The sequence below is a fragment of the Tarenaya hassleriana genome, unplaced genomic scaffold (assembly GCF_000463585.1).
Source record: "Tarenaya hassleriana unplaced genomic scaffold, ASM46358v1 Cleome10, whole genome shotgun sequence".
Classification (NCBI taxonomy): Eukaryota; Viridiplantae; Streptophyta; class Magnoliopsida; order Brassicales; family Cleomaceae; genus Tarenaya; species Tarenaya hassleriana.
Genome location: NW_010960188.1, coordinates 2,687,473 through 2,708,344, shown reverse-complemented (window position 1 = coordinate 2,708,344; position 20,872 = coordinate 2,687,473). Strand labels below are relative to the sequence as shown.

General features: G+C 40.4%; 6 protein-coding genes and 1 long non-coding RNA gene across 8 annotated transcripts in view; 3 read left to right on the top strand and 4 right to left on the bottom strand.

Annotated features, from left to right (window-relative positions):
- Positions 1-301: 301 nt before the first annotated feature.
- Positions 302-1,844, bottom strand: LOC104802092. Its single transcript, XM_010525535.2, has one exon. The coding sequence runs from the start codon at positions 1,720-1,722 to the stop codon at positions 304-306; it is 1,419 nt and encodes a 472-aa protein (XP_010523837.1). The 5' UTR covers positions 1,723-1,844; the 3' UTR covers positions 302-303.
- A 2,024-nt stretch (positions 1,845-3,868) lies between these two features.
- On the top strand, positions 3,869-8,182 carry LOC104804858 (pentatricopeptide repeat-containing protein At2g41720). The gene is made up of 11 exons (XM_010529222.2): positions 3,869-4,216; positions 4,342-4,514; positions 4,731-4,836; positions 5,165-5,472; positions 5,610-6,414; positions 6,522-6,627; positions 6,719-6,923; positions 7,172-7,304; positions 7,420-7,524; positions 7,665-7,785; positions 7,900-8,182. Exons 2-11 carry the CDS (start codon positions 4,393-4,395, stop codon positions 7,947-7,949), a joined length of 2,061 nt encoding a protein of 686 aa, XP_010527524.2. The 5' UTR covers positions 3,869-4,216; positions 4,342-4,392; the 3' UTR covers positions 7,950-8,182.
- Positions 8,183-9,455: 1,273 nt separating this feature from the next.
- LOC104802064 (NADPH-dependent thioredoxin reductase 3) lies at positions 9,456-12,354 on the top strand. Its single transcript, XM_010525498.2, has 10 exons — positions 9,456-9,686; positions 9,813-10,020; positions 10,147-10,252; positions 10,458-10,723; positions 10,980-11,259; positions 11,344-11,451; positions 11,539-11,625; positions 11,725-11,829; positions 11,946-12,076; positions 12,180-12,354. The coding sequence occupies exons 1-10, from the start codon at positions 9,512-9,514 to the stop codon at positions 12,238-12,240; spliced, it is 1,527 nt and encodes a 508-aa protein (XP_010523800.1). The 5' UTR covers positions 9,456-9,511; the 3' UTR covers positions 12,241-12,354.
- On the bottom strand, positions 12,252-15,802 carry LOC104804852 (short integuments 2, mitochondrial). The gene is made up of 11 exons (XM_019204204.1): positions 15,624-15,802; positions 14,905-15,536; positions 14,695-14,799; positions 14,588-14,602; positions 14,287-14,513; positions 14,185-14,242; positions 13,875-14,016; positions 13,624-13,694; positions 13,302-13,398; positions 12,721-12,938; positions 12,252-12,624 (listed from the first exon to the last, which is right to left on the bottom strand). The coding sequence occupies exons 2-11, from the start codon at positions 15,073-15,075 to the stop codon at positions 12,352-12,354; spliced, it is 1,377 nt and encodes a 458-aa protein (XP_019059749.1). The 5' UTR covers positions 15,076-15,536; positions 15,624-15,802; the 3' UTR covers positions 12,252-12,351.
- LOC104804844 (agamous-like MADS-box protein AGL18) lies at positions 15,620-17,495 on the bottom strand. The gene is made up of 6 exons (XM_010529206.2): positions 17,065-17,495; positions 16,542-16,638; positions 16,385-16,440; positions 16,188-16,287; positions 16,046-16,105; positions 15,620-15,802 (listed from the first exon to the last, which is right to left on the bottom strand). The coding sequence occupies exons 1-6, from the start codon at positions 17,244-17,246 to the stop codon at positions 15,620-15,622; spliced, it is 678 nt and encodes a 225-aa protein (XP_010527508.1). The 5' UTR covers positions 17,247-17,495.
- Positions 17,496-19,145: 1,650 nt separating this feature from the next.
- The window catches only part of LOC104802078, a 2,563-nt gene continuing 836 nt past the window's right edge, over positions 19,146-20,872 (bottom strand). For both annotated transcript variants that reach the window (XM_010525524.1, XM_010525515.1), the window contains 2 exons: positions 20,653-20,733; positions 19,146-20,496 (listed from right to left, as the gene is read on the bottom strand). In XM_010525524.1, the coding sequence (XP_010523826.1) occupies positions 19,235-20,496; positions 20,653-20,733 (1,343 nt within the window). In that variant the 3' untranslated portion in view covers positions 19,146-19,234. The remainder of the gene's footprint in view (positions 20,497-20,652; positions 20,734-20,872) is intronic.
- LOC104802072 lies at positions 20,450-20,844 on the top strand. The gene is made up of 2 exons (XR_769982.1): positions 20,450-20,526; positions 20,634-20,844. It is a non-coding gene; the product is annotated as an uncharacterized LOC104802072 (long non-coding RNA).

Here is a 20,872-nt window from a genome sequence, read left to right as displayed (position 1 = left end):
GGATTTTTTTTGTTGTTGTGAAAGCTATGCAGTTGTCTAGATTGTTCCAATGCAAATAATGTTTTTATGGGTTAGCTAATTGGCTTTCTAATGTCTCGACTAAATGGATTTGATTGTATAATATATTTATTTGGAATCAAATAAAAAATTCATATATTTATACAAACTAAAAGACGAAATCCAAATGATTATGGGCTCTAAACAACTTCTTTCACATTAAAAAAAATATAGAAAAAATTCTCAAAAATTTCTACACAAAATAAATTCCTATAACATTTTTGTTTGTAACATGGTGCGGTTCTTCTAACAGTACATATAAACAGAGGAATCTAATTCACATGAACAAATATGTTTCATAATTACCGCATTGACATCAGCATGATTGCCATTACCTCGTTGGATTACGTCATGACGCTTCACCGGTGGTGCCGCCGAGCTTCTCCTCCTCAACTCGGCGACTGAACTCGCTTCCGGCACCGACTCGTTCGACGTGACCACTTGAAAATTCTTCGCTATGTGCACGTTCCCGACGAGTTGACTCAGCACAGCCGTCTCGGAGACTGAGTTCTTCTTCTTGTGCTGCAGCGTCGTCCTCACGATTTCCGTCAGCATCGCGCTCGACAGCCTCCTGATTCCTCTTGCTCCACCCATCAGAATCGCTGGGTTAACGACCGAGTTTGGCTGAGTTCTGTCCGTGTTTTTCTTGCTCTGCTTGGCAAAGATGAAGACCGATTCGGGGCTCCGGTTTCTGACCCGGGTTAACGGGTCACCGAGAAACAAGGAGCTCTTCGCGTCGACAAGCATCACGTGCTTGAAATTGTGCCTGATACGACCGAGAAGCATCGGATAACAAGCCCACCTCCTCAAGCTCATCGGCACGCGATCCACAAACCCGGATAGCGAGTTTTCCGGGTCCAACTCACCCACATCGAAACCCACGACCGAGCCGTGACTCAGCACGCGAGTGTCGGTCTCGTTCAAAGACGACTCGTTTCCAATTCGGTGACCGGCACCTTTCTTTCCCCATATGGGCTCCGATGTCTCCTTCTTCCCATGGTTCTTCACGAACCGAGTGACATCGAATCCCCATGCCCAGTCAACCCGATTCGTCGAATTCGTGTTTCGATGAACATCCACAAGCCTTAAGAACGAGTCATTCTCTTCCTGGATCACACGACCGAAACTCGAAGCCGACGGAGCAGAGCTGAAGACGAACACGACGTCGCATCGCGAAGTGACTCCAGACCGATGCAATAGCCGCAAAAACAACCGGACATCGTCCTCCGTTGATTCGGAACCGACATGGGCAACAACCAAATCACGCATGGCCTTGGTTCCTCTCAAATACAGAGCACCCATTCCCTGGAGAGCGAATCGGGGCACATGGGCATCTCTAATTTCGTCACCGACATCGCGTTTCAGAAGAAACCGGCGATGGGTCCGGGAAGTGATGGCGGGATAAGAAGCGGAGGGCTCGAAAGTTGAGAGAGTGAAGAGGAAGAGAGTGAGGAAGAGGAGGAGGGCGCAGATGGAGATGGTGGATTGGGCTTTGGACATAAGAAGACCGGAAGATCGGGACCGCTGGATCACGGCCGGCGAAGAAGAGGAAGGAAGGAGAGAAGGGTTATCGACGGCAATGGAGGCGTTTCTGGAGGCGTGGTCGGGGAAGAAAACCAGAAGCAAACCCATTCCTCTGCCGCTTCCGCTGCTTGAGGTCTTCATCTCTCTCTCTCTCTCTCTGTGTGAAAATGGATGGGGTTGATGAGAGAAGCGCGGGGAAGGGGTCGACGACTAGTGAGTGAGTGGTGATCGTGTTGCTTTTTTGGCTTTGCTCTGGAATTCACCTTTTTGGCATCCCATCATATATATACATATATATTCTTATTCTTTCTTTTATTAAAATATACATTTTTTTGGTTTAAATATTAAAATATACATATATAAATATATGTATTATTGTTGTATTATTTCCTGTTTGGCATATCTATACATCTAATCAAATGATCGACCAAAGGCCCAAAGGGGTAATTAATAACTTAAATAATTAAGTTAATTTGTGTATTTTGTGGGGATTAGAGTTTGAGCGACATCACATATGTTATTGTTCTCGTTTTCACGCGTAAATTCACCTTTCCTTTTCAACGCAATTAAATGCGTTTAAATGGCAGTTTCGGGTTTTTTCCCCCTTTGGATTTAGACAAATGCACGCGTTTCTTTAACTCATATTTAGATAACACAATTAATAGGTTTGAAATATCAATATTATTTTGTTACTAAAAACGCTCAATTTTAGAATATCTCCGAATATACGCACACATGTTATGTATATGTATATGTATATGTATATGTATATGAACTGTTTAACAATAACAATATGAGTGGTTCTCAAGTAATATTTACCATTAACGATTGGTGCAACACCCATAACCTTTCAAACAATATAAATATCTATTATTATTATTATTATTATTATTATTATAGTAAGATCCGTATTAAATGGGAAATACAGGAAAATGCCAGACATGTATGCTATACTGTATCAGTATGGATAGTGATACTCTCCCCTACGGACCGCAGTTACTACCACTCATTAAATATGTCCCCTCGCCCCCGTGATCTGACGGCTGAGATCGCGTGATGCTTGGGCGTTTTAATTAGTGGGCCCACTATGCTTGATTTTTGACGGTGGATCTCGTTTCTGATTTCTCATTGGAAGCTTCCGTGCACACGTGGCTTCTATTTCCTTTGGGAAGTGGGAACCGTGTGCTTCTCCTTCGATTTTGTTAATCATTTAATTTCTTGTATCCCCACAAATAAAATAATAATTTGCAAATTATTGTTCTAATAAATCTTTGACCGGTTTGACCACAATTTCAAACGATCGGAAATCTCTCGTTTCTGATTTCTCATTGGAAGCTTCCGTGCACACGTGGCTTCTATTTCCTTTGGGAAGTGGGAACCGTGTGCTTCTCCTTCGATTTTGTTAATCATTTAATTTCTTGTATCCCCACAAATAAAATAATAATTTGCAAATTATTGTTCTAATAAATCTTTGACCGGTTTGACCACAATTTCAAACGATCGGAAATCTACATATTAACGGATTGCTGATGTCACCTTATACACGTTATCAATTTTAATTTAAAAAATGACATCAACAATCCGTCAATACGTATGTCATTTTTTAAATTAAAATTGATAACGTGTATAAGGTGACATCAGCAATCCGTTAATATGTAGATTTCTGATCGCCTGAAATTGTGGTCAAACCGGTCAAAGGTTTATTAGAACAATAATTTTCAAATTCGAGATTTTATTCAGTGACAAGTTACAAATTCGGAGATTGAATGATAGTTTTTCAAGTTAAAGGTTTATTTGTATATATTTTTGCAAGTTGGAGGTTTTTTAGGAGTTTTATGGTATATGTCTATTTAATTTTTCTAATAAATCACTTTAGTGTAAGTACAATCTCATTAATATAAAAAACTCTTAAAAAATAGTGTAAAGGCCTCTACGTACATCCGAACACACACACACACATAGAATATATATATATACGCACCACATCAGAGTATACAAAACAATTTACAACTTGAAAGAATATATACGTACTAGGTGGAACTGTCTATATATCACTATGGTGTTCTTGGAGATAATACAAGTAAGCGAGAGACTTAGAGAGGTATTGGGATTATTTTTGGTGAAAAATATTCCAAGAAACCATTATGGGCTAAAATTTATTGGGCCTTGAATTGGGCTTTGAGAGCTCACTTACGCCCCCCCCTTTTTTTTTCTTTTTTTTTTTTAATCCATCAGCTTCGTTTTTCTTCTTCAGGCGCGTGGCGCTTCTGCGACAATGGCTACCGTTTTCAAGCTCGCCGGCGCGTGTGAGCGTACACGTGGCGACAATCCCAGAGCTTCGGTGATATGCAAGGACCGGAGAAGCTCCTCTTCCGCGTTCCAGGAGAACAAGTCTGTCTCTGTGGACTATGACCGCGGCGTCCATGAGGTCTCTGTCCAAGTGAGCGGGCTCAGGAAAACGGAAATCCCGAGACGGCACCGTTTAAGGGTGGAGAACGATCGGTTCCAGAAGGATTGGAATTTGTCGGAGGTTGTCGATCGGCTTTTGGCGCTCAATCGCTGGGACAACGTCGATGGTGTTCTCAATTCGTGGGTCGGCCGCTTTGCGAGGAGGAACTTCCCTGTTCTTATTAGTGTAAGCTACTGTTTCTTTCTTACCTTCTTGATGCATTTTTGGGGTTATTGATGTTTGATTATAGCGTTTGATTGTGCGTGGACGTGGCGTTCTGAGTAGTGGAGCTTGTTTTTTGAGCTTTGTAGGAGCTGACGAAAAGAGGGAGCATTGAACTATGCGTGAAAGTTTTCGATTGGATGAAGATTCAAAAGAATTACCGTGCAAGGAACGATATGTACAATATGATGATAAGGCTGCATGCTAGGCATAACCGGGTTGATCAAGCTCGTGGATTGTTTTTTGAGATGCAGAAATGGAGGTACTTGTTTTCTTTAGTGGTAGTGTTCTTCTCTCGTATCTGAATTGAATTGTAGCATCCAAGAAATGGGAATTTTATGCTTGCAGGGAAAACCATGATGTGATTGTGGTGGGTAAGGGTAATATCTTCATGGCTATGTAATGATATCGGTTATATGTTCTTCTGTAATTTTATCGGAAATTGATGCATTGTGGGCCATTTCTTACATGGTTTTAGCTGCAAGCCAGATGCCGAGACATACAATGCTCTAATAAATGCTCATGGACGAGCTGGTCAATGGCGTTGGGCGATGAATATCTTGGATGACATGTTGCTTGCAGCTGTGTGTAACTATGCTTTTCTCCAGTATCTGGTTTTGATTCTGTTTGGTCTGGAGTGAGGCTCCTTCCCGATAATCGGGTGGGAACCATTACCATAGGCTTTTGTAAAATCATTTCATTCAGTGCATGTCTTAACATCTCAGTTTGTGCAAGTAATACGGTAAAATAGGAATATCAATCTGCTTCAAGAGTATTACCTTTCATGGTCCCTGGAAATTTGTGATCAACAATTCTCTTTAAATCTCAATACTGTTTCTCTCCGTTTTATGCGTTGGGGCCTTTTCTCGTGTTGCTTCCGACAAATTTTCTGACATTTCTGTGGTTTTGCAGATCCCTCCAAGCCGTTCAACCTATAACAATTTGATCAACGCTTGTGGTTCTAGTGGGAATTGGAAAGAGGCTTTGGAAGTATGCAAGAAAATGACAGATAACGGAGTTGGGCCTGACTTAGTTACTCACAACATTGTGCTATCAGCATACAAGAACGGTGGTCAGTATTCAAAAGCATTATCTTATTTTGAGCTTATGAAAGGAGCCAATATTCGTCCTGATACCACCACCTTTAATATCGTTATCAATTGTCACGCTAAGCTTGGTCAAAGTAGGCAAGCCATTGAAATGTTCACTTCCATGAGGGAGTCTTTTTTTTTTTTTTTTTTTTTTTTTTTTTTTTTGAAGAAACCCCCAAAACAGAGTTAATAGTCGGGTCCAAAATACAATCTCAGAACGAATCATAATGTTCCACGTGTAAATTATAATTCTTTTAATAAACTAGAATAGAACCGTTCGAATGCCGCCCTGACATTGTAACGTTTACGAGCATCATACATGTATATTCTGTCAGGGGAGAGATAGATAATTGCAAAGCAGTGTTTGAAACAATGCTTGCAGAAGGTCTGAAACCTAACGTGGTTTCCTATAATGCTCTAATGGGTGCATATGCTGCTCATGGAATGAGTGAGAATGCACTTTTGGTATTTAGAGAAATAAAACGAAGTGCCTTGCATCCAGATGTTGTCTCTTATACATCCTTACTCAATTCTTATGGAAGATCACGACAACCCGAGAAGGCAAAAGAGGTATTCCTCATGATGAAAAAGGAAAAGCAAAAGCCGAATGTCGTTACCTATAATGCACTGCTTGATGCTTATGGATCTAATGGACTTTTAGCTGAAGCTGTCAAAATCTTCCGCCAGATGGAGCAAGATGGTGTTGAGCCTAATGTTGTTTCCATATGCACTCTTCTGGCTGCTTGCAGTCGATGTGGTCAAAAGGCAAACGTTGAAACTGTACTTTCAGCCGCACAGTCGAGAGGGATAAAGCTCAATACGGCTGCATATAATTCGGCGATTAAAAGCTATATGAATGCCACAGAATATGAGAAGGCTATTGCATTGTATGAGACCATGAGGAAAAAGAGAGTCAAATGTGATTCTATTACTTACACTAACCTGATTAGTGGTTCCTGTGGTATGTCAAAATACACTGAGGCACTTAGGTTCTTCAATGAGATGAGAGATCTTGGTATTCCTCTGACAAAGGAGGTGTACTCCTCTGTCATGTGTGCTTACAGCAAACAGGCAAGTGCTTAAGGGTCAAATGTGGAAGAAGACATACATATATTATCTATCTTTTTGAGAGAAATCTGAGTTGGGTTCCCCTGTTCTTTGTTTATGGTAAATGCCAGGGCCAAGTCACAGAAGCAGAATCCATCTTCAACCAGATGAAAATGGCTGGTTGCGAACTTGATGTAATTGCATACACTTCAATGCTACGTGTTTACAATGCTTCAGGTATCTAAACACCTCTTATATGGTTGAATTATAATGAATTAAGATCCCTGGATATGAAATCTCTCGTGGAAATGTTTTGTTTCGTCGCCAGAGAACTGGGATAAGGCTTGTGAACTCTTCCTGGAGATGGAAGCAAATGGGGTAGATCCAGATTCTATTGCATGCTCGGCTTTGATGAGAGCTTTCAATAGAGGAGGTCAGCCATCGAAGGTTTTTGTCCTGGCAGAGTATATGCAGGAGAAAGGAGTGCCCTTCAATGGTGCTGTTTTCTTTGAAATCTTATCAGCCTGCAGCACGTAAGTTTCTGTAACGTGGATCGGGAGATTACCATAAGTTTGCTTTTCTGAATGAAGAGAAATTATATTCTTCAAGTTTATTCACCTACTGATCATGGTATTGAGATGCATATTATTCATCCTTTTCTCCCCACAGAATTACTTCATGTTACCGGTGTATGCAGAAATTTCCTATTTTGTCAAAGAATTAACATGTTTACCATTGTTCTTCTCATAGAAGCTGAACATTTTTGCAAATGAACACACAGCTTGCAGGATTGGAAAAGAATAGGAGACCTTGTTGAAATGGTAGAACCTTCTCTGCCCTCGCTTTCCATTGGCTTAACGAATCAAATGTTGCATGTTCTCGGTAAAAGCGGTAAAGTTGAGGCAATGTTGAAGGTGCGTCTAGCTTTATGTTTTCCACAAAATATACTTTGTGCCTTGCTCTTCCTCTATCCATATTGCATAATAAAATTCACATCACAAGATCGTGTTTCAAATTTCCGACACGCAGCTGTTCTACAAGATGATAGCATCGGGTGTTGAAGCCAACTTCAATACTTTCTCGGTATTGTTGGAACACCTTTTAGCGGTTGGAAACTGGAGAAAATACATTGAGGTAACTTTTTTTTATACTGCCTGCCATCTTAAGATACCGAAACATTTTGCTTTCGATCACACAAAATCTTGGTTTCCACCATCTTCCTTCTCACAAAGCCACAGAACATAGAAAACAACTCTGCACGGATGGATTTGTAGGTTTTACAGTGGATGAACGATGCCGGCATTCAACCTTCAAACAAGATGTACCTCAACATTATCTCCTATGGAGAAAGAAGTGCAGGGTCTGAGTTCGGTCCTGTGATCAGAGAAAAGATCGGTAATGCATGCTTCATCAAGAAAGCATATCGACCCGTTACACGAATTTAGGCAGAGTTAAAAGCTCTCAGAGTTCATGTTGATTTCTAAAGATTCGTTCTTGGTAATGTTTCAGAATCGATGAGGAAAGAAACTTGCAGAGCAGGATCATCATCATCCACATGACAGAAATGGAGGTGAGTTGTGTTCATAACAAGCATTTGATCACCGTGAAGAACCATCCTTAAGAAACGATACTGAGAGAAGAAGGTAAATTAGATGTTTTCTCCAGCTGTACGATTTACCCCTTTGTTTATTTACTCCGTTGTAAAAATGTATTTTACTTTTTTGAGTTTTGATTTACCAAACCTTACGAGCGTAGAAGATGTTTTCCGATCAATGTATTGTTCTGTAGTTTATTTTTTTTTTTTTTTTTTTTTTTTTTTTTTTTTGAAGAAACCCCCAAAACAGAGTTAATAGTCGGGTCCAAAATACAATCTCAGAACGAATCATAATGTTCCACGTGTAAATTATAATTCTTTTAATAAACTAGAATAGAACCGTTCATCCACCAAATTTTCAGGAAAAATTTCATAAAAATATCTCTCATCCCATAAATATTTCAATTTATCAATTACCAAATAAATAAATATCACAATTTGATCAATTTATATCAAATAAACACTAATTTAGTATCTATTTGGTATGATGTCCATTTAGCGATCACGGGTCGGATACCCAATTTTTAGAAAATCCTGTCTCGTCTTTATCACCACAGATTTTACAAAAATATTATCTCAATCTTGGTTTTATAAAATCTGGGTATTTGTAATTCGGTTTTAATGAGACTTTTTATCTTCTACTCATGGTTATCCAAAATCATACAACTTATAAAATTCTGAACTATGAAATGATAGAGATAGAAAATACAAATGGGCACGATGAAGAAATATGAATGAGAGTTTGAGAGAGATGAATGGTTGACTCGACCATATAGAAAAAAATAATTAAAAAAAAAGATAGGATTTGAAATGGTGAAATTTTTAGATAAAGGGTTTAGAAGATAAAAAAAATTAAGTAAATAAAAGTATTTTAGTAAATAATAAGAATAACTTAAACAAATATTATAAATATAAAAGATATTTTAGATTTTTAACAAATATATCGGGTACCTCCGATACCTTTATAAAATAATTGAAATCTGAACTCAGATTCGGGATCGAAAACTTAGCCTCGTTAATACTCAATCTCATCATTATTAATATTCGAGTATCCTTGATTCGTGTACTTATTAAGTCGAATACCTTTAAACCTCACGTTATGGGTTAAAACGTTCATCCTACCAAATTTGACACATATTTATATGTCATATATATTTAGATAATTTTAGATATTTTTAAGGAATCTGAAACCAAAACAAGCCCAAAACATGATACCACTACTAGTCAAACCTATTTCAGGCCCAACAATAAAAGGGCAAAATCGTCAAATTCAAGTCAGAATCAAGTCTCAGCTTGTATAAAAACATCTCGACCGTCGAATTTCCATCAAGAAGCATACCCGAAGATCGAACGGTCCGTAATCATTCCCACCGTGGATATTACAGAAAGAGCGAGTTTATGTGTTGGACCATACTCGCGAGAGGCAGAGGATAATGCTGGAGCGCGTGAAACGCAATCGCGCTGCAACAGAAATCGGTTTTTAACTGCTAAGACATCATCATCGTATCGTATGGTCTGGAAAGCAGAATGGCTGCGTCTCCCAAGATAGGCATCGGAATTGGCTCCGCCATGCCCTCTCTCTCTCCTCCTCCTCCGCTCTTCTTTCTCACCACCACGCCTCGCCTACGCCGGGACGGCGTTTCTCGCTCCGCCGCTCTCCGCCTCAAAGCCTCCGCCGCCGGCGACGCTCCTTCTTCTCCAGGTAAACTCACTTGTTCTGCTCTGTCTCTGTCCGACAACTGTGGTTTTTTGCTTGTTCCTCGAAGTTCACGATGTTGCCACTTGGAAGACCCAAGTCATCGAGCTGTGTTGGTGGTCCGAATTTCAGGCGAAATTGTGGAGAATTTGGTGATTATAGGCTCCGGACCCGCTGGGTACACTGCGGCGATTTACGCGGCGCGGGCGAATTTGAAGCCGGTGGTGTTCGAGGGGTATCAAATGGGCGGTGTTCCCGGAGGGCAGTTGATGACGACCACCGAGGTCGAGAATTTTCCGGGATTTCCCGACGGGATTACCGGTCCGGATTTGATGGAGAGGTGAGAAACACAACAGAATCAAGTGAGATAGTTTTTGATTGAATTCTGTTGTGGTTAGAGATTGTACTGATTAGTTTGGTTCTAGTGAGATAGTGTCTGAAGCAAATGTGGTTGTGTTGATGGTAGGATGAGGAAGCAAGCTGAGAGGTGGGGAGCTGAGCTTTATCCAGAAGATGTCGAAGCTCTCAATGTAAAGGCAGCTCCTTTTACAGTGAAAAGCAGTGAACGTAAGGTGATTATTATCGTTCTTGGTATGTTGTCCAAAAGCCAACCCATGTAGTTTTGCATCCATCTTTAGCATTTCTTCTGCAAATCTCTGTAGATTCCTGTAAGAAAGACATTACTTGAGCAAGCCCGCAGTTGTAATTTCGTCTGCTCGTATAAACGCATCATCTCTTTCTAACTGTTATCTCTCTCATTCGGGTTGAATTTTTCAGGTTAAGTGCCACAGCATCATTTACGCGACTGGAGCTACAGCGAAAAGGCTGAGGCTACCTCGGGAAGATGAATTCTGGAGTAGGGGAATCAGTGCTTGTGCAATCTGTGATGGAGCTTCTCCTTTGTTTAAGGGGCAAGTACTTGCTGTGGTCGGAGGTGGAGACACAGCGACAGAGGAAGCTTTATACCTCACAAAATATGCCCGTCATGTTCATCTTCTTGTCCGTAGGGACCAATTGAGAGCCTCCAAGGCAATGCAAGATAGGTGAGTGTTCTTGCAGGGTTCTGTTATCAAAAAACATTGTCTATGTTACTCTTATGTTCTTCGAGTTTTGGAGCAAAATAGATCAAATTGTATTGTGTTCGTGGTGAAACCGGATGTTGGGTATGTGCATTCTCGCGTTTTACGACAGAAGAAACCGAAACTGGGAATTTGTGCTGTGTAGTTTCAAGGCTGTAAGTTGGATTTTTTCAACACCCTGAGTGTTTTTTTAACAGGTTGGTTATGGCGAATGTTTCAGAGTATTCAACAATCCAAACATCACAGTGCATTTCAACACGGAGACCGTCGATGTGGTGAGCAACACGAGGGGACAAATGTCGGGAATTTTAGTCAGAAGAGTTGATACGGGCGAGGAAACTGAGCTGGAGGCAAAAGGGTTGTTCTATGGAATTGGGCATTCACCAAACAGCCAGTTATTGAAAGGACAAGTCGAACTAGACAGCTCGGGTTATGTATTGGTCGAGGAGGGGACAGCAAAGACATCGGTTGAAGGTGTATTTGCAGCGGGAGATGTGCAGGTTAAGCTATAAAACTTTAAAGCCAACTTTGTCGGTGTTTTTATCACATTTGTCTGACAAATTTCTCCCAATTTGTCAATATAGGACCATGAATGGAGACAAGCCATAACTGCTGCTGGATCAGGATGCATAGCCGCCTTGTCAGCTGAGAGATACCTCGCAAGCAACGATCTCCTTGTCGAGTTCCACCAGGTATATGAATTTGAGGAATTTCAATGAATCCAGAATGTAAAAAAGTGCCTTATACTCATTCATTTTCATACCCTTTGTGACCGACAGCCTCATACAGAGGATGTCAAGAAAGAATTCACAGACCGAGATGTCCAAGAAGGCTTTGACATAACTCATACAAAGCATCGGGGCCAGGTGGGTTTCTCTTTCTTGCGGCTAATGTCCGAAATCCGAATCTCAATCCATTATGTCTCACCTCTTAGCTCTTTTTGTTTTCCTTCCTCATCCTTACAGTATGCTCTTAGAAAGTTATACCATGAGAGTCCAAGGCTTGTCTGTGTACTGTACACATCTCCTACATGTGGTCCCTGTCGGACCCTAAAGCCTATTCTGAACAAGGTATCAACCACCCAGTTGTCTTAAAAAGATTTTGCTCTCCAGAAATATGATTTCATCATATTTGGACAGGTTCTCTAATGATCTGTGCCTTTTTTTCTCATGTTCATAATGCATAGGTGATTGATGAATTCGATAGCCACGTCCATTTGGTTGAGATCGACATAGAGGAAGATCCAGAAATTGCCGAAGCCGCTGGAATCATGGGAACTCCTTGTGTTCAGTTCTTCAAGAACAAGGAAATGCTTAGGTCTGTACATTCATCTTATTCTTCTATTCCCTTTCCTTGAACTCTTGCAAGGATCCCTTTTGATTTATGATGAATTCTGGAACTGGTGAACTTCTTTGCTCAGGACTGTTTCTGGTGTGAAGATGAAGAAAGAGTACCGGGAGTTCATCGAGGCAAATAAATGAAGGATATCATATCATATCAAAGGAGACTTGCTTGTTCAATTTTGTTAATCCAAAATCTGCTGTTACTGGATCAACTCCATTGAATCTCAATAAAGAAAAAAGAAAATTTTCTCAGCTGTGATTCAAATCTGCTAACCCTAACCCTAGAGTCTCGGGGACATCATCTAAGATGAAGGGACCGAGCTTACCAGTCCTGAACAAAGTAAGAAACTTCTTAGAAACCATCAACCGAGCTTCAGATGCCTTGTGAGAAACCTTCAGTGCCTTTTGCAGAGCCTCAAACTGTTGCTCTATCAGACACTCCAAGTCATTCTCATCCTCTACATCACCCTCGAATTCTGAAAATGTAAGGTACAATGACCGTTTCACTTCCGAAACTATGTCCTGCACATCACAAAGAACCAACCATCTCCATACCATAGCCATTTTCATGGAAACGAACGTGTGTGAGTCTGAGAGAGAGAAGGAGGTGGGTTTTACCTCGACATAATGAACATCGGATAAATCTGGTTGCTTCTTTTTCTTTTGGAGGAGATCCTTTAAGTCGTAGCTCGGTTTATCAATTTGATCCCCAGAAGATTCTTGATTTCTTCCCTCGACTAGGTTCTTCCAGTGAAGGGGAGTGCCTCGGGTGTTTAGAAGAGCCAGAAAGTACTGTGCAATACGTTCTTCTCCCACTACGGAATCTTTCACCGACCCTGATTCACAGATTTTAAACAACTCCTCAGAGAAAGTGGGAGATATTCAGCTAGAAAAGGGTAATGTGACAGATGCCATCCAAAACGAAAGAACCGGTTACAGTCTGCAATGGAAGAATGAGAAGACAAACTTGGTCGCAAAGGTAACCAGACACTAAGAATTTGTATTTGCTACCAAAAAATTCATTGAATACTTATTCTCTCCACAACAGTTTTGGCATAGAGCCCCACAATAGAACATGTTGCTGATCAGCATGAACTTATGTTAGCTCCTGATGGACAAAATCTACAGCTTGGGGTAAAGAATCTAGACATGGGAAGAAAAAAAAGAATAAAATTGAGGTAAAAGATTGGATTAAAAACCTGCCAGAGCTAGCTTCAACCCAGTCTCCACGTCAGGTATACTCGGAACCAATACACCAGGGGTGTCTAAGACATATATGCTAGGTCGGTGAGCAATCTGTTATCAAGATACCACCACAAATTTCACTGTACTTTCTTCAGAAGTAGTCATGATTAGATGACAAAATCATCAGGCCAAGCAAATCAATTTCTTGCCCATTAAATGAGAAATGGACTATGAAACAATCAAATGGACATGGATCTCCGTGGAATCCCTAAAGAACAGGCAGTGCATGCATTCCCACAAGCCTCGGTTAAACGGGAATAAGAGAGAAAATATTACCTTGAATCCAGCAATATCTTGTGTTACACCGGGCAATGCACCAACCGTGGCTCTCTTTAGTTTCTCCTGCACTATGCATACAATTTCAACAGCTCAGCATTATAAGAATTAGTCACACCATAAACCTATCATTACTGGAAACCAAAAGGGTTTTCAAAAGCTGAATGGAAAATGCATACATGGGCTCAGAAGCACGAAATTTTAGACCATTAACACTATGCTACCGATATGCTGAGATATTAGCATCTTACCAGGGAAGCGAGTTGCTGCAATTTGATGAACCGAATTAATCAGAGCAGATTTTCCAACATTGGGAACACCAAGCACCATCACAAGTAGAGTAGGCTCCCTTGCAATCACTTCCTTAAGTTTAAACTCAACCAGATCGAGAAGCTGCGTGGAAATAAGCAATCAGGAACATACCACCATGAGAAAAAAATTCAAACTTTAGAAAACGAACCTTGTTCATGTTCATATAAAGATTGAGCTTCAGGCTCTTGCAGCCAAAAACAAAAAAAAAAATGACACACATATGTTATATGTAAGAGAAGATCAGCTCACCTTCTTGACAGAGCTCCTGCTATGGTTTCGGGTTTCAGAAAGAGGAAATGCGTCATTGCTGCTCCATGAACGCCGATCGTTACATGGCTCGAGTTTAAGGACCTGTAGATCTTGGCCAGTTCTGTTGTTCTGTCTGGTCTCAGAACCTCGACGAGAAACCCGAGTCCCTCCGCTAGTTCCACCAGGAGGTTCTCATTGAGTATCGCCCTTGATCCGTTTCTTGACAGAATCACCAGTTTCGGCTTCTTAAACCCGTCGAGAGAATCAGACAATGGGGATAAGGAGAGTGTCTGATTTGCTGCTCTATCTGCTGCTTCCCGTTCCTCGTCCTGAATCAAGCTACGGATACGGGGCCAGTACGATGTGTCCAACACGTTTCTGAAATCGACGATGGTTTTATTGCCTGGCGGGTCCATTTCTACAAGCCATAAAAAACAGAAATTTCAGAAACTAAACAAGAGAAATCAAAATGGGTCCTTCGGTCGTAAACCGATCAAGGCACAAACTTACATTGAGGATATTAGGGTTCGCCAAATCTTTCTTATTGAGAGCAATCACACGCCGTTTCGCAGAAATCTGAGGCTGCAGGTCCTCGTTCGCCGACGACAGAGGAATCTACCAAACAACAACAAAATCAGCATAATCGAACAAGAACATGAACAAAACCCACGTATCAGATGCCTATGAATGGAGAATTGAAAAGTGGGACTGTGCACGAACACGAGCGTCGCGGACTTCGATGACGAGGTCGGAGAGCTTGAGGCGGTTGCGGATGGCGCGCGTGGCGGCGGCCATATGACCGGGGAACCAGTTGATTGCCCCGCCGTCCCTGGCGAAGCTCATTCCCCCAAGCAACCCCTTCTTCACCGCCTTCTTCATCCCCGTCACCATTTTCTCCGGCGACCAGAAGGGGGAGATTTTAATGAGGTTTTTCAAGCTTCACTTCTTCATTCCAAGCTTCCAACCAGGAAGAAACCATTATTGTTTCAGGCTTTGGGCCTGTTCTATAAATTTATTGGGCCTTAACTTATTGGGCCTGTTCTTAAGTTAATTGTGCCTTGCTGGGCAAGTAACTCTCGAGGCTTATTCAAAATATTCATTGGCCCTTGCTCAAGAACCGCTATTACCATAGCAATGATCATTTCTCAAATGGCTATTTTTGCTTTTTTTTTTTTTTGTTTTCTTCTGTTTTTTGAGTTGAAATTCTGTCCAAAACAACGACAAATTTCTACGGATAAACCCTAACAATAGAGAGAGAAAAAGATCAAATAGAAGCAACTTGGCTGCCCGAGGTGTCGCAGATGGATTCGATCTTAGGTATCTTTCTCGCCCGATTATACTCCGACGACAATCTGAGAAACAAGACGAGAAGAAAGCTTTGGTTTGAGTTCTCAGAGAGAAAATGGTGTGAGAAGGAAAAGTTAGGGTTTAGAGGTTACCCCAAGTGCAAGCAAGTGTCTGAATGGTGATCATTGCTGTCATCGTCGTCATCTGATGAAGAACTGTTGCATCCCATTCTTGTGTCCGGGATCGGTAGTGAAGCAAACATACGTGAAACTGTGTTTGCCAGAGTTGACTCCAATGGTGGTCCTGTACTTCTTCTCCCGAGCTTCTCCAACTGAAGATGGTTTATTGTTGAAGAACTTATCAGAAAGAAAAAGCCGAATACTTGAATTTAGCGTATGGTGAAGAAGAACGAGATGAAGGGCCGATGGCTTGCCTGTTTGCGTAGCCTTTCGTTCTCTTCCAGGGCCTGTCTCTCCTTTAGATCGGTGAACAAATAAAAGGGTTCTTCAGGTTTACATCTCAACAATGGATGTTACAAGAAGATAACCTGATTTTCGAGGAACTCTTTCTTTACCTGTAACCGGGATCGTTCAATCTGATTGAGCAGGACCTGAGTCTGAACCAGACGGAATTTCTGTCAGAACGTGAATCGGAATTGGCTAACTCTGATATGTTTTCAGTAAAATAGACGAGCTTAGAATTGGTTTTTTCTTCACCTTCTGATCCTTGATGCTTAATAAGGCTTCATTCAACTGGTTCTCGAGAGAAAGCAACTCGGAAAAGTTCAATCCATCCAGCTCCTTCCCCTTCATTCTCCTGCAAAACATAACAAAACAAAACCGGTGAAAACCAAACAAAAGACAGATACTCTAAAACAACACATTGGCGAGTTCATGTTTCAGGGGGGGCATACTCGTAACAAAGGTGCAACCTCTCGAGTTCGCTCTTCAGAGAATCACTAGTTTTCTTCTGTTACAGCAGAGGCGAGTCAGACCACATCGTAAACACGCACAGGACAAGCCAAGAGATTGTTCAAGAACAGGACGAGAAGTGGATGTTACTACTACTACCTCTGCATAGTTGTCTTGGAGCGGTTGCTGATGTTGTTGTTGTCTCTGGTCAGAAGCTGGAGAGCTGTAGCCATATCTGGAAAGAGTTTGATGCATGCTTCCCACCCCAAAAAACGAAACCATCATGCATCAGTTAAACTGGCCCAGACTTATTAACAAAGAAAACTACGAATTTCTCTGCAATTCTCTGTTTTTCGGGTGAAACTCCCAATCTTATTTGATTTCTTGGGCCTTAAGTTTGAACCAAGACACTTCCATGGCATTTGACAGTTGCAGCAAAGAAAGAAAGTATCTAACGGTTACGGTGACACGATATCGATTCCCCAGGAACAATTTCGGTTAGGGTTCATCCATAACCGCTACTTATTCACATGGGCAAGCAAAATATGGTGAATTAACAGATTTTTTTTTTAAAAATCCGAACCCATATCTGGATTTCGATTGCTCAGCACAAAGATCACGACTTTAACCAAAACCCATAAGAAAAGATTAATTTTTTTAAGAAAAAAAAAAACCCGGTTACCTGCCGCTGGAGAATTCGTAAAGCTTTCCGGAGCTGGAGAAGATGATAACAGCAACCTCAGCATCACAGAGAATGGAAAGCTCTTTGGCTTTCTTCATCAGCCCATTTCGTCTCTTGGAGAACGTCACTTGACGACTGTTGACATTGTCGATCCTCTTTATCTCGATCCTCCCTCTCCCCATCTTCTGATGGTGATGGTGATGAATATGGGGTTTCTGTGAAGTTCTTCTTTCTATATGTACACACAGAGGAAGGCAAAAGCCAAACAGAGGGGGAGGAAGTGTCCGTATATAACTACTACTGGTTGCTTGAAATTGATTAGGATTTTCTGTGGGAGGCTAAGGATGGGAAATTCCACCAAAAAAAAATTAGGGCAAAAAAAAAGAAGAGATGACAGATAGGATTGCTATATCTGGCAATTTTCCATTCTTGGTTCCTCGCTAATTGCTTGGAGGAATGGGCTTTTTCTTCTTTTGGAAAAACCCTTAAGGCCTTGTTTGGATCTCTCTCTCTTCTATTTTCACTTTCAATCCTATTTCCCTATGTTACCGTTGTTTCTTTTACCAAGGTAGATACGGTAATTTCAAGGTCGAGTCTCGTTGATTCTTTCTATTTTCTATTCCCTATTACCGCAGTAAACCCTTAAAAAAAACCCTAAAATTAGGGGTTTCTTACTATTCTTGTCTTCAGATGGAAATTCAACATAATTAGTAAAAAAGAAGTAAAATCCTCAATTTTTTTATAATTCGAAAATTTCAAGTTTTTCTTTTATCTAATTATATCTTCAATAGAATCGGATAAGGATTGAAAAAATTTGAATGAATACCCTTTCTCATGTTTGTATTTGAAATCTGGATAAAAAGATATTTTACATGTTACTTTGATAATAGATTTAAAAAAAATAGCTTGATTAGAGAAGAATATATATATATATATATATAACGAGAAAATGAAATCCAGATATCTTATGGTGATAGTTTTTATTTTGAAATTTTTGTTTTAGTATTTTTTTTACATTTTAATTTATAGTTTTTATTTTTGGTTTAATATTTGTAAATCTAAAAAATGAAGTTTTTGCTTTTTAGTTTGATTTTTTTATTACTAAAATAGTTTTACAAATTTTTTATAAAATTAAATTTACAAAATTTTAATTATTAATTTTTTTTAGTTTTTAAAATTTTAAAAACTTTTGAAACTCTATACATTCAACTCTTTAATCTTAAGATTGGCAAGAACGAGGAGATGATGATGATGATGATGATGATGATGATGATGATGATGATGATGATGATGATGATGATGATGATGATGATGGTGGCCAAACGCGGCCTTACCTGATGAAGAAGAAGATAACAGAAGCAAAAGCTATGTCTCTCCTATAATTAGTCATATCCTAAATGGGGGAAATTATGCTTATTTTTATCGTATCTTTTATATATGAACAAACTCACACACAGACATATAGCCTATATATATAGGCATCCTTTTTTAAGAAGTCATTCTTTTCTTGAAGGAATAAAAGAGGTACTGATTAAATTCTGGAAATATCCTTTACTAAAAATGGAAAATAATAAATATGGTTTCCCGAAACATTTTCTAAATTGGGAATAAATATATTTTTCATAAATTTGGATTCTGGAATTAGTAAGCAGTACAGTTGAATGCTCTGGTAGTTTATATTAACTTAAACTACTTTGGTTTTCAATATTAGCTACACTTGGAATTCACAATCCCAAAATGATAAATGCCAAAAAAGAAGGAAAATATAATTGCCCAAATTTAATTTAAAATATAGGTTGATATTCACCCTTTATAAACTATACCATGCTTTTAAATTATAAAATACAATTTAACCCGGATAAAAAAAATGCATATGGATTGTGTATTACAAAATTGGTCATAAAAAAAAAATTAATGAAACTAAAAAAAGAAAAGATTCAAGCCTGAATTTTCGGCCCATGGGCCTATTGGCAGTAGATTCATATGTTAAATGGGCCGAGCAATTGGGCATTGCTACCGAACCAACAAAATCCGGTTAAAGCGGTTTCCTCCGGTTATCGGACATTACATATATATATATGTGTGTCCGCAAAATTTTGATGTTTTCTATATCCTTCTGCTACTTATTAGCTAAAAGACAAAAGGGTTTTTACAAGCAGGTGATGAAAGATTATGCAGCGAGTGAAGAAGGAACTCGAGGTGTGATTCTGAGAATGGAGTAATCGTAAGCACGAGAGAGGATTTTCCCGAATCTTGTCAAGTCGAGATTCACGTTTTGGCGTTCGAGGTAGATCTTCTTAGTGTATTCCCACCCTCTTCTGGTGAAGCTTTTAGGGTTTCGGATTATAGGATCGTCCTGGTCGTACTCTCCGTACAAAGAGCTCTCCGTGGGCTTGATCTTGTAGGGAATGTACTTCAGGCCAAGCTTCTTGGCTGGTTCTCCGTAGTATGTCTCGGCCGCCCAGTCGGTTCCTATCGGGATGATCTGTACGAACACGGTTTCGGGTTTCAGAAAGAGGAAATGCGTCATTGCTGCTCCATGAACGCCGATCGTTACATGGCTCGAGTTTAAGGACCTGTAGATCTTGGCCAGTTCTGTTGTTCTGTCTGGTCTCAGAACCTCGACGAGAAACCCGAGTCCCTCCGCTAGTTCCACCAGGAGGTTCTCATTGAGTATCGCCCTTGATCCGTTTCTTGACAGAATCACCAGTTTCGGCTTCTTAAACCCGTCGAGAGAATCAGACAATGGGGATAAGGAGAGTGTCTGATTTGCTGCTCTATCTGCTGCTTCCCGTTCCTCGTCCTGAATCAAGCTACGGATACGGGGCCAGTACGATGTGTCCAACACGTTTCTGAAATCGACGATGGTTTTATTGCCTGGCATCAGCAAAGGATCTACCGTTAACTCGTCGTGGATTCTCAACCCGACAATGGCTTCCTTGAAACAGTGTGTTCTTGAATCGCCACTGAAATCAACAGGAGGGTAACCCGAGAGCTGCGAAAGAACATCCCCGTACTTCATCATCCACCAATTACGATACTCTGTAATCACAAAAACAACCCTTTTCTTGAAATGCTGTGAAGTGACATACAAAGGGATGATCCCGTCGTTGAACTCGTGATAAACGTTCCCTGTGTATCCACCCGTGGAGAAGAACACAGCAGGAACATCATGGTACACATCGCAGACATGTCCAAAGCCCGAAGCTTTTTCATCTTTTCTCGGGAGACTGAGTTCTTGAACGGTGTCCATAACACTCGTCTCCCATTTTCGGGTGTAGGGTTTGATCTTCTCGGGTTTGAGTTGAGAATTTCGGTTCGTTTCCACGGAGGTGAAGAGGAACACTGAAGAAGAAGCAGAGTGTGTTCTAACATCACCCTTCATGATACAGATATCAGACCTGAAATTGGTTCTGTCACAGCAAATGGTTCCTGCACTCAGCACCCAGAGAAGAAGCGACTGTGAGTTTACTGGATTCAGAGCAGAAATAAACAATTCTGGATGTTCTTATAGCGACAAACATAACTAGACAATGTTTTTGTCTGATTCGGATACATAATTGGTGTAGGAATATACATAATACTGACCATTGGAGATTCCAGAGCAATGAGGTGCAATGAAATGTTCATAAGGATCAAGAAGTCCTTCACCTTCTCTGCCAACCGAATCTAAGAGACAACAAACAGCATAACCAAGAGAACAGACAAAAAATCAAAATCCCAACACAAATCTTGAAGAAACCGATGAAATCCAGAACACAAAACAAGCAAAAAAAAAAATAGAGTGAAATAGAGGGGGGGGGGGGGG

Coding starts and splice junctions, on each gene's coding strand:
- LOC104802092 (XM_010525535.2), bottom strand. CDS start 1,722: ATGAAGACCTCAAGCAGCGGAAGCGGCAGAGGAATGGGTTTGCTTCTG.
- LOC104804858 (XM_010529222.2), top strand. CDS start 4,393: ATGAAGATTCAAAAGAATTACCGTGCAAGGAACGATATGTACAATATG. Junction 5,473..5,609: donor ATGTTCACTTCCATGAGGGA/GTCTTTTTTTTT, acceptor TTAATAAACTAG/AATAGAACCGTTCGAATGCC. Junction 6,415..6,521: donor TGTGTGCTTACAGCAAACAG/GCAAGTGCTTAA, acceptor GGTAAATGCCAG/GGCCAAGTCACAGAAGCAGA.
- LOC104802064 (XM_010525498.2), top strand. CDS start 9,512: ATGGCTGCGTCTCCCAAGATAGGCATCGGAATTGGCTCCGCCATGCCC. Junction 9,687..9,812: donor CGACGCTCCTTCTTCTCCAG/GTAAACTCACTT, acceptor TCCGAATTTCAG/GCGAAATTGTGGAGAATTTG. Junction 11,452..11,538: donor TCCTTGTCGAGTTCCACCAG/GTATATGAATTT, acceptor TGTGACCGACAG/CCTCATACAGAGGATGTCAA.
- LOC104804852 (XM_019204204.1), bottom strand. CDS start 15,075: ATGGTGACGGGGATGAAGAAGGCGGTGAAGAAGGGGTTGCTTGGGGGA. Junction 13,399..13,623: donor AAGATATTGCTGGATTCAAG/GTAATATTTTCT, acceptor TCTTGATAACAG/ATTGCTCACCGACCTAGCAT. Junction 12,939..13,301: donor GTTGAAGCTAGCTCTGGCAG/GTTTTTAATCCA, acceptor TCTGTGAATCAG/GGTCGGTGAAAGATTCCGTA.
- LOC104804844 (XM_010529206.2), bottom strand. CDS start 17,246: ATGGGGAGAGGGAGGATCGAGATAAAGAGGATCGACAATGTCAACAGT. Junction 16,106..16,187: donor TAAGCATCAAGGATCAGAAG/GTGAAGAAAAAA, acceptor ACGTTCTGACAG/AAATTCCGTCTGGTTCAGAC. Junction 15,803..16,045: donor TTGAACGATCCCGGTTACAG/GTAAAGAAAGAG, acceptor AACCATCTTCAG/TTGGAGAAGCTCGGGAGAAG.